At 53.9% G+C, this 14,342-nt stretch overlaps 1 protein-coding gene across 10 annotated transcripts in view; it reads left to right on the forward strand.

Moving 5' to 3' along the window:
• Positions 1–14,342, forward strand: part of MARK2 (microtubule affinity regulating kinase 2) — a 54,680-nt gene that overhangs the window by 31,996 nt on the left and 8,342 nt on the right. For 9 of the 10 annotated variants that reach the window (XM_020887681.2, XM_070457536.1, XM_070457537.1 and 6 more), the window contains exons 2-12: positions 7,076–7,255; positions 7,495–7,548; positions 10,399–10,447; positions 10,762–10,827; positions 10,917–10,987; positions 11,205–11,261; positions 11,923–12,159; positions 12,597–12,716; positions 12,815–12,914; positions 12,992–13,104; positions 14,115–14,247. In XM_020887681.2, coding sequence (XP_020743340.1) covers positions 7,076–7,255; positions 7,495–7,548; positions 10,399–10,447; positions 10,762–10,827; positions 10,917–10,987; positions 11,205–11,261; positions 11,923–12,159; positions 12,597–12,716; positions 12,815–12,914; positions 12,992–13,104; positions 14,115–14,247 — 1,180 coding nt within the window. Of the gene's footprint in view, positions 1–2,371; positions 2,702–7,075; positions 7,256–7,494; positions 7,549–10,398; positions 10,448–10,761; positions 10,828–10,916; positions 10,988–11,204; positions 11,262–11,922; positions 12,160–12,596; positions 12,717–12,814; positions 12,915–12,991; positions 13,105–14,114; positions 14,248–14,342 lie in introns of those variants that run through there. The other variant, XM_020887686.2, reaches the window with a different exon arrangement.

Here is a 14,342-nt window from a genome sequence, read left to right on the forward strand (position 1 = left end):
AGGCCCCAAGTGAGCTGCCCAGGGCTGAAGTGGTGTGGAAACTTGTAAAGCTCTGGTTGCTCCGTAGACTCCACTGTTTGAAGAGGAGCCCAGCATTTCAGGTGACTCAGAAGACAGATCTGAGGGGTGCTCCTGGCACAGTGGCCTCTGCATGAAGGGGTGTGGGCTGGGGCTGGCTCAGCTCGGCTCTCACTGTGGTCACTTCTTGCCCGCCAGACCCAGGCAGGCACTGGCTCTGCCGTGGCTGCTGGGAGGCGCATGGACGCCCTGCACGGCCTGGGCTGCCGTGCTGGTCTCCCGCCCTCGGGGTGAGGCTTGTAGCTCAGACGGCCAGAGGACAGCCAGCCAGCTCGCTTTCAGCTTGGCCTCGGTTGCAGGCTCTGCTGGCCTCCTTTGTTGGGGAGGCGTCTACGCTGACTCAGAGAAGGGAGCAGTTCCATACAAGCCCACCTCCCCTCTGCAACGGAGTGTTAAGGGATTGCAGGGGTTCCTTAGGGGGAGGGTCACAGTTCATGGTCGGGGGGTGGCGGGGTGCGACCAGGCCCTCCACCCATCAGTGCTTGCCAGCTTTCCCAGGGCTCTCCTGCCCAACATGCTCCACTGGCTTATTGACTCTTGGCAGTTGAGAGGGACAGTTGCTCAGGATGAAAGGGTGCAGAGAAGGCTCCTGGGTGCTGTGAAGGAGGAAGGGTTAAGGAACTAGTGATTGGCCCTGTGACGTGTCAGCTCAGTCCTACCCTGTCTCTCCCCAGCCTCTCTGTTTGAGGTCAATGCTCAGTACTTCCTCAGTTTACAAAACTTTCACTGCCTCCCACAAATACAGTTGAGGATACTATCCATGTGTCACATCACAGAATCCTGGAGCCTAGAAAATGAAGCCATTTGATCCCACTCTGGCTGAGTGGAGGGGCAGGCCTGACTGAGCCCAGGGTCCGGAATAAAGCCTGATCTCTTCCACTGAGTTGAGTGCCCACTTTGAAGGAGTGAGAGGAGGGGGTGCTGTGAAACAGCCCCCGGCCCCCAAACTGGCCTTAACCAGACATTGGTGCTCCTGCTCTCCCAGGCACCTTTCCTGAATCTTCACATCTTTCCCTCCTAGTCTGTGAATGAAGAGCCAGGGACTTCTGCTTCTTTGGGGAGAAATAAGAGCAGATTAGTCTTCAAGAAGGGTTGAAGGGAAGCTGGTAAATGCAGCCATGAGGAACGGCAGAGTGCTGGAGTGGGCACGAAAGCACTGGCCCCAGGCCCAGCTCTGCACTGGCAGGCCGGCCTCGGGCACGTCTCTTCACTTCTGGCTTCAGTTTCTCATATGTAAAACGAAGGTGCTGCCTACCCTGTAGGTGTATGGTGTGGAGAACACAGGACGTACGTGCCAGCAGACGGTAGTACCAGGGATGTCGAGTCTGCTGACCAGGGCTATACAGACGGTGAACACGGAGTCGCACCGTCCCCCATGTGTCTGTGCCAGGTGCTGTGCGGGCCTCAGGAGCTCTGCCCTTCCCGGGAGGAGTTTATGGCCTCCTGGCATGAGAGCTTTAGAAAGAGTTGCCTAATGGGAAAGATGCTAGCCTAGAGTAGTGGAATGAATGTGAAGTATATCTGGCAGCCAGGGAAAGAGCCAGTACCAGAATCCAGAACAAGGAGGGCTCAGCAGGTGCCTGGACCGAAGGTGCTTGGCCAGAGGAAGCTGTAAAGAGTGCCCCTGCTGTGCCCAGGCCCGGGGGAGGTGGTTGCTGGGGGAAACTGGAGATCATCTCCCAGTATCGGGGCTGGAAGGAGTTAGAGAAACATTTGGTTTGTCCCCAACCTTTGGGCAAAATTTAGGATTAAACGTCTCATTGTCTTATCAGCAATGAAGGTTCTTCATCTAGAATCCATAGACCTAAGGGGCTTCCCAGGGTTCCTGAATCTCCTGATACTGTGTCCAGAGCACTCCACACAAGTGGAGTGTGCATTTTTCTGAGGTTGAGCGCTGCTTTCTGTGAAGTAGGAGGTCCATCTGCCACTGTTGGATGGCTGGTTACTGCTCCCCCCGCCACCACCCTTGGTCCTGATGGTGGGTTTGTTGGCACTCCCTGGGGCAGCCTGTCTGCTTCACATGGAGGCCCCCTCCCCAGGTCCCACCTGCTGCAGGTGCGGTAATGGCTTTACGACAGCCTGGGCTGTCCTCCTCCTCACCGGCTCCCAGCAGTTACCCAGCAGAGCACCTTGGGGAGGGTGGGGCAGCCCACTTCCGGGGAGGGGGAGGGAGAAGGAAGTTGATCTAAACCCGCCTCTTTCTCTGTCTCCCTTCCTTCCCGTTCCCCTCCGGCCCCTTTCCTCCCACCTGGCTCCTGGGTGGTGTCCGAGGGCTGCCTGGGGTTCCTGGCCACCAGGCCCCGGCCTCCAAGAAGCCGCGGGGCTCTGTCCCCGTCCCTCTCCTTGCCAAGCCCGGGCTCTCTCTGCTAGTGGTGGTTTCGGTTGCGACACAGTCCAGGTTCCCAGAGCTGCTCGGCCTGGCTGCTGCGCTCTTTTTCATTGAGGAGGTGGTGGAAGGTGTCGCCTGCTTCAGCTGAGTAAGGGTGGCTGACGGCGCCAGCAGCCCCCGCCCTGGGCCTGGCTCTTCCCGGCCTCTGTACTTTGCCCTCACTGCCTGACAGGTTCTGCTCTGGGCTCTGCTGAATGGAAGTCGCTGGTAGTCCTTGTCCCTTTCTCCAGCCGGGTATGTTTCCCTCTGTTTTCTGGGGATTTTTTGCTGTGGAATTGCCCCCTCCTCTCTCATCCCTCCCACCCCAAACACAGGGTCTTTGAGGAGTTGCTAAGTGGAGCCAGGCACTGACTAGCACAAGGCGTGCGCTTCCTGGGAAGAGGCACGGGCTCAGAAACGAGGGGCAAGTCGCCAGAGCAGTCTGCCCTTAGGTGGAGTCGGCAGGCCTGGCCAGACTGAAGGGACGGAACGGGACAGGCCGAGGCCCCGGGCGGGGGCACGAGTGCCACAGTGAGGGGAGAGGGAGCGGGGGCGGCCCCCCAGGGCCAGTACCCAAGGACACCTCTCCTCCACTCCGCAGGGCCCAGGCGCACTCTGCCTCTGGCCTGGGAGTGCCTGTCACCCTTCCCAGCTTGGCCCCTTCCCGGCCCTGGGGACGCCTCGGGACACTTGAGGCCAGCCCTGAGTGCAAGGCCCCAGAGCGTGAGGTTTTCTTGGGAGGAACTGTTGACCAGAGCCTCCAGCGTTAGGGAAGGGGCCCTGCCTACCTGAGTCAGCGCCGGGCCGCTCGGGGTGGAGGCTGTCTTCCGGACAAACCTGGCAACACGCCTAAGCCAGGTTCTGAGATCCCAGGTTGACGGGCCCACTGGATAGAAGACTTTGTTTTTCTTCATCTTCATGCTTCTTGAATGAGGACCACAAAGCTGCTTAGGCCCGACTTCTCAGGCCTGCTAAGTATCATGCGTGTTTTGCTCTTTGGTTCCAAATCCTGCCTCCCAGGGTGACCCCTGTTCTTTCTGAAAGCTGCCTGAGGGCCATGGTGTCTACTTTCAACAGACTTCCTGAGACCTTTGGGGCCTGTCCATTCTGTAATGTTGGCCAGAGCTTGGAGGATGTAGTGTTCCATGTCTCTGTGGGCAAGGAGGTTGGAGGTGGGGGGCAGAGTGTGGTTCTGGCCAGATCCTGTTTAGTTGGCTCAGAAGGCCAGCCAGTCGTCAGCCTCCCACCTTGTTGGTTAGCTCTGTGTCCAGGTTACATGGGCTAGTCAGAGCCGTGGAAGGGGCCCTGTCTCCATGGTCGTAGCTGCACCCCTGCCTCTGCTTCAGCCTTCAAAGAAGCCACCTGGGGCAGGGCCCTGGTCCAAGGAACATTTCCTACTGAGGACTTTCTCCTTTCTCTTCTTCCTTCCGTACCCTCTCTCCACTCTGTCCCTCATCCCTGCTGTGGGAACTGTGTCTCAACATGGAAGAGGCAGAAGGGGTGAGAGAAGGACTGTGTCCTTGGCATCCTCAGAGTTGGATGGTTTGGTCAGAAAGGCGAGTGTGTGACTTGTAGAGCAGGGGAATCAAAGAACACGCCCCAGCGTTTTCTGCTTCTTTGGGACCCAGATAGGCGGAAGCTTCTCTTTGACTGTCCTGGAGACCTCGCTTGGAACTAACCCTTTGCAGCTGGCGAGTCCCCTCCTGTGAAGGCAAGGTGGCCAAAGCCCAGCTGGGACCTCTCCCCAGCAGGGACATCTCCCCAGCCGGGGGACCCTACATCTCTTGGCCTCCATCTGAGCTGCAGCTGGATGAGGACTACTTGACTTAGATGTGAAAGTCTTGTTGACCATGAGACTTCTGGCTCTGCAGACAGGCTGTGTAGCATTTGAAGTGAAGTGAAAATCACTCAATTGTGTCTGACTCTCTGTGACCCCATGGACCCTAGCCTTCCAGGCTCCTCTGTCCATGGAATTCTCCAGGCCAGAATACTGGAGTCACCCAGCTGTTCCCTTCTCCAGGGGATCTTCCCAACCCAGGAATTGAACCCAGGTCTCTCTCATTGCAGGCGGATTCTTTACCATCTGAGCCACCAGGAGAACCAAAAATAATGATTATTGTGGTTGTTCTTTATTAAGCATTGGCTAGATGGTTGGATGGCATCACCGACTCGATGGACATGAGTTTGAGTAAACTCCAGGAGTTGGTGATGGACAGGGAGGCCTGGCGTGCTGCAATTCATGGGGTCACAAAGAGTCGGACACGATTGAGTGACTGAACTGAACTGAAGGCATTTTACATGCTGTCACCTAATGAATGTGAAATAGGACAGTTTCATCGCTGCTTTACAGATAAGAAACTAATGCTAGTAAATAGGGGGAGCCTGGACTAGAACCTCGGTCTGCTGGACAGAGCTCCTCGGCAGCCACTAGACCATCTACTGGCACCCACACATGGGATCATCCCAGGTTGGTCATCTTTTAGGATTTCTTCCTGCTTTGTAGTAATCTCATCTCCCTCGTAAGGACATTGTTGATGATAGTAAAATTAACATGTGTTGAGTAAGAGGCGACCTGGGACCTGAACCCTGGCAGTTTGTCTCTCCACCTGTACTCTTATCACACCTCTCTGTTCCAGTATGGAGGACAGTTGTTGCTGTGCCTTGAAGATAGTGTGCAGCTGAGCCTGGGAGGGAGGAGTGGGGAGAGGGTGCTGGCCTGCTGTGCCGCGCAGAGCAGCCCCTGGGCTGAGGAACGTGGAGACAGAGGGGCGGAGCTCAGGATGGGCAGTCAGATGCCCAGAGTTAGCTTCAGGGAGTGAAGGACCCAGGCCCTCAGGGCGACACTGAATTCTCATTCCAGAGTTTGAGGACTTGGCGACTGCCAGGCTCCTGCTGCCTTTGGCTCATATCCTCAGAAAATAGGGGAGTGACCAGAAACTTAGGAGGTGAATTAGAGGTTGCCAAGGAAACTTTTCCACCCATCTTCCTCTCTTGGAAGTGGGGGCAGAGGGAAGTTTTTCCTTGTTCGTGGCCCCTTAGGGCTGAAAAGCAGCTGGTTGGGGAAGCATGCTCCTTGTCAAGGAACCCTGGACAGTTCCTTGGGCGGTAGCAAGTCATTTCTTTGTGGTTTTTGAGGGTTTCACCGAGAGCCAGAAAGGACCGTGAAAGAAAGAATTTCGAGACACACTTCTCTGGTCCCACTGCTCCCTTCCAGATTGTATCCTTGAAGTTTCCAGGGCAGCTCTGGATGGTTCTGGGACGGGGCTCTGGCTGCCCTTGATCTGCATGATGCTGGAGCAGTGGCATCAGGTGCTCTGAAGAGGCAGATCAGGGTTCTTGACTAGCGTTAGACCCTTAATAGTTTGATTGAGATGTAATTCACATCCCATACAATTCACCCTTTCAAGTGTATGCTAAAGGGGCTTTTAGTAAATTCATGGAGCTGTGTATCCATCACCACAGTCAGCATTTCATTAGAATTTTTTCATGACCGCAGAAAGAAACCTCAGCCCTTAGCTGTCATCCCTAAGGCCCCTCATCTTCCTCAGCCATAGGCCTGTCTCTTTTTTTGTCTTTGGATTTGCCTACTCCGGAGTAGGCGTTTCATATAAAGGGAGTGTACAGCCTGCAGTCCTTCGTGGCCAGTCTTGTTCACTTAGCATAACATTTTCAAGGTTCATCCGTGTTGTAACATATGTTGGTACTTCTTTTTCTTTGTTTAGTTGCCAATGAATATTCCACTGTGTGGATATTTCACAATTTGTGTATCCATTTGTCAATTGATGGACATTTGTGTTGTTTCCACTGTTTGGCGATTGTGAATGTGGGATGTTATGAACGTCCATGGGTGTTCAAGCTGTTCTTGGGCATGTAGCTAGGAGTGGATCACTTGGAACTCTACATTTAGCCCTCTGAGGGCCATACAGGTCTTCACACAGAAGGATGTTTTCATCTGGACCATCCCTTTTTTGTGTTATGTTTATGTGCCTGTTGGTGCCAATTGTTGTCATTTCTGCTTCCTCACACCCTTATTTGAGTTAGGGGATATCGAAGGAGACCACCAGCAGACCATCATTCCATGTTTTCATTGCACAAGTGTTCATTGAGCATCTACCATAATCCAGTCTACGTAGGTGCTGGGTTGTATCAGTGAATAAATGATACGTGCCTGCCCTCACGAGCTTCTGTTCTTACCAGATAGACAACAAATCAACATAAAGTCATACACAGTAAAGATAAATTTGAAGTACTGGGTGATGAGTGCTTTGCCCCTGCGACTCTTGAGTTCTGGCAACAGGGAGGGCAGTAGACAGCGCTCCCCACATGAGGAGGAGGAACTGTTGGGTCGTTCATGGGGATGTATGGCCAGAGAGTGGGGCCAGTGATGGGACGGCTCGTAGTAGGATGTTGGCCGTGGACCCAGGCTGTGCTCCTTTAGAGTGGAGCGGGGCTCGCTTTCCCTCCCTTCTTACTCCCCTGCCTTATGACTTTCTCTCTGCATGCCTCCCAGCCTCCTGGCATCTGCCCACATACCCCAGCCTCTTACAATTTTTTGCAGAGAGCTAAGGGCCAGGGTATGGGGAACTGAAGGGTGGCACACTTCAAGGTGTGCATGTTTCTAACCGGCAGCCCCCCTTGGGACACCTCGACTCCAAGCCCAGCAGTAAGTCCAACATGCTGCGGGGCCGCAACTCAGCCACCTCTGCTGACGAGCAGCCCCATATCGGCAACTACCGGCTCCTCAAGACCATTGGCAAGGGTAACTTCGCCAAGGTGAAGCTGGCTCGGCATATCCTGACTGGGAAAGAGGTGAGCGCTGGGCCTGGGGCCATGGCAGCATCTCCCACTGTTGATACCCCAGCAGTAGTGGTAGGGCTACTCCCCAAGGCAGCCTTCTGTTTATCAGGCAGAAATGAGATCTGAAAAGAGAGGGATGCACAGAGGGATAGGGCCAGAAGAAGGTAGAAATATAAAGGAAGAAGCAGATTTGAATCCTGATCTTAGCCTGGTCAAAGAGATAATCTTGGGCTTTTTTGTCTCTTGTGCAGGTAGCTGTAAAGATCATTGACAAGACTCAGCTGAATTCCTCCAGCCTCCAGAAAGTAAGCTCACAGTACATCCTGTCCCTTTCTAAACCTCTGTCAGGAGTCACTCATCTGCTGATCCCATTTGTACCTCCTCTTGAACCCCTGGGCTTCCCAGGTGGCACAGTGTAGGAAATGCTGGTTCAATCCCTGGGTCGGGAAGATCCCCTGGAGGAGGAAATGGTAACCCACTCTAGTATTCTTGCCTGGGAAATTCCATGACAGAGGAGCCTGGCAGGCTACAGTCTGTGGGATCCCAAAGAGTCAGGCATTATTGAACACACACACAGACACTTGAACGTCTAGTTCATATTCTCCGGTTGTTTTGTTCCCACTATCCCTCTCCGTGGCTCTGCTATCTGCAGGGTTTTGTTGGATCCTGTGTGCTGACTTCTGCTTGGGCTTCCTGGCCTCAGACACTGGCTTGTTAGAAATCTTTCTGCCCTTTCCCAGCCCCTCGGCCTACCTGTCTGACCTACTTCCTGCATCTTGTTATTGTCTGGCTTGTGACCAACCTGTATGCAGAAACACGTGTATACAGCCATTACTCGAAACACAAGCAGTTGCTTCAACATCGGGAATGATCCAGGGGAGTGGCTCCAGAGGTACAGGGGTAAGAGGAGGCAAAGGACCCGTCCCTGGATCCTGGGCCAGCTCCATTTCAGAGAACGGGAACGGAGGGCTGGGGTTTTTAGAAACGAACTCCAGTTTCAAGCCTCTGATAGTACATGCAGATTAAGGACAGGTACTCCCAGTTTTCCTTCTCACTTTTAGGCTCCTCCTGACTAACACTTGCAAAGTCATTTGCATGTAGTCTTTGCAGGGTGAGGCTTTTGCTTCCCTTGACTTAAGTGGAAACTGAGGTCTTACTAACTGGTCGGGGAACCCTCCAGGTGGCACCACATACGTAGGAGCGAGGAAAGAAGACTTTCATTTGCAGAGGAGGGACAGCTTACCAGTGACTGGTGGGTGTAGAGCTGGAAACAGCCCTCTCTGCCCGCCCTGGGCTCAGGCAGTTAGGGGAAGGAAGAAATCTCCCATTGGGCTCCCAGAAAGTGGCCTCTTTTCAGGTCCGTCAGATTTCCTCATTCTCTAGATGACCCTGGCTCAGATTTTCTGACCTTGACTGACCCGGATCTTTTCATCTCATGGCAGATTGAGCTTTCCTTTTCATGAGCATATTATGTTACTTGGATTAGGAGAGGGTATAACCTCATGCTAACTGAGCCGACTACAGTGAGATTGGGAAGCTTGGGGCTCGGGGTTGGGAGTTGTTACTGAGAGAGACACTCAGAGAATCAGTGTGGGCTGAGGTGCCAAGGTGTTTCCTATTGTCTTTGTTACCCCTGGGATCCCCTCAAGGTTCTTTGAGTCAACGGAAACGTGGCTGTCATCACCAGGGCTTCCCTACTGGGAGCTTTCCGGAAGGAAGGGAAAGAGGGCTACTCTTGACATGTTGGCTTGGGCCCCACAGAGCAGAAGCCAGCTTGGTGTGGGCCATCTGGGCTTTGGAGTGTCTCAGCCTCCCAGCATCGGCTCAGCCGTCCTATTTCCCACCTGTCTCTCCTCCCTGCCTCTTCCGCCTGGCTGGGAGACACCAGCCTCAGACAAATGTCGCCTGTTAACACACTCCTTGGCCAAGGCCAGACTGATTCTGGCCAAATCACTCTGTTTAAATTTGATCCCAGCAGCAACCCCTGAACGACACACCTTGAAGAAGCTGGCCTCCTCAGGGCTCTAACCAAGCTCAGCAACCTCCGCGCTCTCCTCGGAGGGCACTCTTTGCAGGCGCAGCGAGTGACCTCGGGAGGAACCCTGGCAGCTGCCTTCAGGCCCCGTTTCAGTGCTGCTCCCACTCCTGCCCTGAGGTGGCGTCCAGGACTTTTTGCCTCTTCATCCACTATATCTCCTGGGCTAGGGGAGAAAGCAAGGAAAAACCTGGGCTCTTACAGGAAAAGGGAGTGAAGGTCAGAATCAGGTTCTCAAGGGTTAGAAAACGTGTCTCCCATTTCCTTTCCAGCTCAGGAAAGCTCTGGGACTTCATTAAAGGGAAAAAAAGATAGGTTCACTTTCTCCCCATAAAATATAGCCTGAATTAGGTCTCCATACCTCCCCTCAAAAAAAAAAAAAAAAAATCACAACAAAGCTAGTTCTGCTCCTTGTGCAAGTGGGAAGGCTTAGAAGTTACCAAAACCCCACCCCCAATTTTCTGGCCCCCGCAGAGGGGATGGGGTTCATTTCTGTCATTTTTCTTTATGGAAATGTATGGTTTGGAGTCCCTGATTTTGTTTCACAAAGAGAGCGTGAGTGTGTGTAGGTGGATTTGATTAAAATTGGCATCAGCTATATATAGGAGTGGCTTCTTCTGTCACCACCCTGAGGCCCAGGAGAAAGAGGCAGGCCCACAAGTGCAGAGCCCTCTGACTTCTGTAAGTCAGAAGATGGTGGGGTCCCCCTTCCGAGCTCCCTGCCCCTTCACACAGACCACGCTGGTGTTTGCTTTGTCTGTGAACCGTGGAAGCAGCTCAGGTTCTAAATATTCATGTCCATGGGCTCACGCTCCCTCCTTGGGAGGCACCCAGCCAAAACCGTCTGCTGTGGGGGGGCTGGATCTGAGTAGACAGTCCCTGAGGGTGCAGGTCGGAAGAGCCCCGCTGGCCTCGCGCTGACCCTTCTTGTTCCCCTCCTCCCCCTCGGGTCCTTCTCATCCCTTGCGGACGGGCAGGGAGGATCTGGACTACCACACTGTTTCTTCACCCTACCTGTTTGCTCTTTTGGAAAAAGCATCCTAGCAATGGATCTGTTTGGAGGGGACCTGAGGGGAGCAAGCTGAGCAGGCATGACCCCTGCTGCTATTTTATTTTCCAGCTCTTCCGTGAAGTAAGAATAATGAAAGTTCTGAACCATCCCAACATAGGTGAGGACTGTCGTCATTCCTCTCCCTCCCCCACCGCGTGACTCCGATCCCACACATAGTCCTCCTCCCTGAGGTGCAGTACCGTCCGGAGTCTTCAAGGATGCGTCTGGGGAGGCCCAGCTCAGTCCGGCTCTGCCCCTGGTGCTCAGGGCTGTTCTTAGCGGTGTGGCTGCCACGAGGGGAGCTTGTCCTCGGGAGAGCAGGAATGGGAGGGGAGGAAATGTTTGTTCTGAGGATGCCCCTGTGCATGTCGGGGCTTGACATGTGGCCCCCTGTAGCTGCTCTGACTCAGAGCTTGGCCTTTTCTCTTGCAGTTAAGTTATTTGAAGTGATCGAGACTGAGAAAACGCTCTACCTGGTCATGGAGTACGCCAGTGGAGGTAGGTATGGAATTGCCTCTTCCTCCTGTGTCCCTGCCTTCCCCAGCCCCAGCCAGCTCTGATGTAGACCCCACTCCTGTCCCTTGCAGGAGAGGTGTTTGATTACCTAGTGGCTCATGGCAGGATGAAAGAAAAAGAGGCTCGAGCCAAATTCCGCCAGGTGAGTGTGACTCCCTCTCTGGACTGTGGGCCCAACCTCTGCTCTGGGGGGTCGGCATACAGGGAGTAGCTGCCCATCTTTCAGCAGCCTCGGGGGGTCGTTTGGGCTTTGCTTATCCATGTGGGAGATTGGAAGTCGGTCACAAGATTGCAGCTCCACCAGCCCGTGTGGCCCACCTTCAGGTGCCTCCGGGCTGACCCCTCTTCCTTCCTTTCAGATAGTGTCTGCTGTGCAGTACTGTCACCAGAAGTTTATTGTTCATAGAGACCTAAAGGTAAGGTATGCTCTCGTCTCCATGTCTTTGAGTCAGGGCTGGCTCGTTCACCTCTGTGAACAGTGACAGAACCATGACACCCTGATGTTCAGGGAAGCTCTAGCCTGTAATTTTTTTGGAGATGATGAGGAAGCCCCTAGGGCTGCTTCTGACACAGGCCTGTGCGACTGGACTTAGGCTCCCATTCCCACCAGTGAGCAGAGAGTCTCTGCCATTTCACCTCTTCCAGTGCTGCCAGGCCTGGCAGCCAGCCGAGGAAACAGGGTTGACTGTCCCACAGCTGCATCACAGCTGCTTTGCAGATGTGAACACTCCCATCTCTGTCCCTCAGATGTTAGTGTGTGAGACTACCTCTGGGTCTTCCCGGCCTCTGAGTCCTCGAAGATGACCATGATTAACGCAGGCCTGACAGGGAAGCTTTCCACAGCTCACAGCCCTCAGCCTTCAGATCCTAGCCCTCACACAGCTCCCTGTGTGAGGAGCAGCCTTTGCTACCCTCCTCCAACCCAGCGCGACCTCTTCACACAGATTGGAGGCTGCCTCCAATCTGTACTTGGAGTACTAAGATTGAAGATGACTCCTGTTTATTCTCTGCCCCTTCCTGTCCGGTGCCTTGGTGTGGTCCACTTGGTTCCCTGACATTTTCCTTCTTGCCTTCCAGGCAGAAAACCTGCTCTTGGATGCTGATATGAACATCAAGATTGCAGACTTTGGCTTCAGCAATGAATTCACCTTTGGGAACAAGCTGGATACCTTCTGTGGCAGTCCTCCTTATGCTGCCCCGGAGCTCTTCCAGGGCAAAAAGTATGATGGACCTGAGGTGGATGTGTGGAGCCTGGGAGTTATCCTATACACACTGGTCAGCGGATCCCTGCCTTTTGATGGACAGAACCTCAAGGTGGAGTGAAGTGCAGGCTTAGATCATTTGAATTCTCATTTCTTCTCTTGGCCTCTGGTCTTGTTCCTGACCTCTCACCTTCACTGCTTTTCTACATTTTTCCTGAGCTAGAGCTTCAGAGGGCTTACAAAAGGTAGCAGCTATTAAAAGGCATTATGTACCCAGTGTAATAATCTCAGTTCTTCTCTTGAGGGCGGGGATAAATTGTATGTTTGTTAACCTCTTCAGGGCACTCAGGATTGCAAGCCTCAGGCTCCTGAAGCCCGAGGGCGTGGGGTATCTGACAGCACCGCCTCTCTAATGAGGGACCTTGTCCCAGGCCCTCTGCCTCCTACCATATTTCATTTCTATCTGACTGGACAGTCAAACTATCAGGAGCCTGGATATTAGGTTTCTTAAACCCTTGGCCTTGGGTGATTTAAATTTCCCTCCTACAGGAGCTGCGGGAGCGGGTACTGAGGGGGAAATACCGTATTCCGTTCTACATGTCCACAGACTGTGAAAACCTGCTCAAGAAATTTCTCATTCTCAATCCCAGCAAGAGAGGCACTTTAGAGGTGAGCAGCCTGAGACCGTCTGGCCAGGTCCTGGGTCCCAAGGAAACCTCCAGGCTGAGTTTTCCCTCTCTGCCCTTCTCCTTCCCTTTGCTCCCCAGCAAATCATGAAAGATCGGTGGATGAATGTGGGTCACGAAGATGATGAATTAAAGCCTTATGTGGAGCCACTCCCTGACTACAAGGACCCCCGGCGGACAGGTGAGGCTGTGCTGGGCAGTGAGGTTGAGCCTGCCTGGGACTCAGGACCTGCCTTAATTGTGTGCCCTCCCGTGCAGAGTTGATGGTGTCCATGGGTTACACGCGGGAAGAGATCCAGGACTCACTGGTGGGCCAGAGGTACAACGAGGTGATGGCCACCTATCTGCTCCTGGGCTACAAGAGCTCCGAGGTGTGTGCCCCGCTCCGTTCCCTTGTGCGGTCCTCTGTCAGCAGCAGCCCTGCTTCTAGCAGCTGTTGAGGGCAGACCTCATCTCCCAGTAGCTGTGTAGCTGTGCTCTCTACTGGCTGATTTTAAGCCCCACCTCTGGGGGCGCTAAGGTCCCTCTGGCCTTTGCTTTCTCTGATGGCCATCAGTGGTTCCACAGGAAAGCTGATGGGGTCGGGCCTGGGTCTGGGCTGCCATACGGTGAGTATATCTAGTTCACTCTGTGTTGGTTAGACAGGGTCTCAGTCCATCTGGGTCAGTTCTTTGTTGCCTCTAGACGTCTGTCTCCATATGTTTTGTGTCTCTCTGTATCAGGAATTGATATAGGAATTGATATCAGGAGTTGTGTCTCTCTGTATCGGGATTCCTGGGTGCTTTGTGTCTTATAGGAGCCTTGAGTCTGTTGCTTCTGCTTAGTGCTCATGTCTGGGAGTGTGCATCTGGGTGCCCGTATGTCCATCCATCGTGTCTGTCCGTCCATCCATCGTGTCTGTCCATCTGGAGGCCTCGTGATTGTTGCTCTGCTTGTCTGGGTCACCATGTCTGCACCTGAACCCATGGGTCTCTGTGGGAGTCAGGTCCTGCTTACCATCTGTGTGTCCCCCTTACACGTGTGGCCTCCCTGCCCCCCTGGTGGTGTCAGACTCCTTTTCTTGATTCTTAGCCTGCTCAGGAGGTATTGGGGGATGTCTCTGAGTCTGAATGCTCATTTTTGCGTGCTCACGCGCACGCATGTGTGTATCTATGTCCTTCTCTGAGGGCAGGGGTCTTTATGGGGAGGTCGGTGTGTCTTTGGCTCTTTGTCAGGGTCTGCGTTGCTACTCGTCTTTCTCTGTGTTTATCTAAATGTACTTTGGTCTTGCAGTGGGCATGTCTCACGGGAGCCCAGGTGGATTTGTGTCAGGCAGGAATGTGGCGTGGAGGTGGGATCATCCACAAGCAGCTCTTCATCCCTCCCTCTTGTGCTCTTGCAGCTGGAGGGCGACAGCATCACCTTGAAGCCCCGGCCTTCAGCTGATTTGACCAATAGCAGTGCCCCTTCCCCCTCCCACAAGGTACAGCGCAGCGTCTCCGCCAACCCCAAGCAGCGGCGCTTCAGCGACCAGGGTGAGTGCTTCCGAGACTGGCAGGTGTGGGGCTCACCCCTCTCCTGATGGGTTCTAGGCGCCTCAGACCCTCTTCAGCCTTATTAGCATGTCCTT

The sequence above is a fragment of the Odocoileus virginianus genome, chromosome 28 (assembly GCF_023699985.2).
Source record: "Odocoileus virginianus isolate 20LAN1187 ecotype Illinois chromosome 28, Ovbor_1.2, whole genome shotgun sequence".
NCBI lineage: Eukaryota > Metazoa > Chordata > Mammalia > Artiodactyla > Cervidae > Odocoileus > Odocoileus virginianus.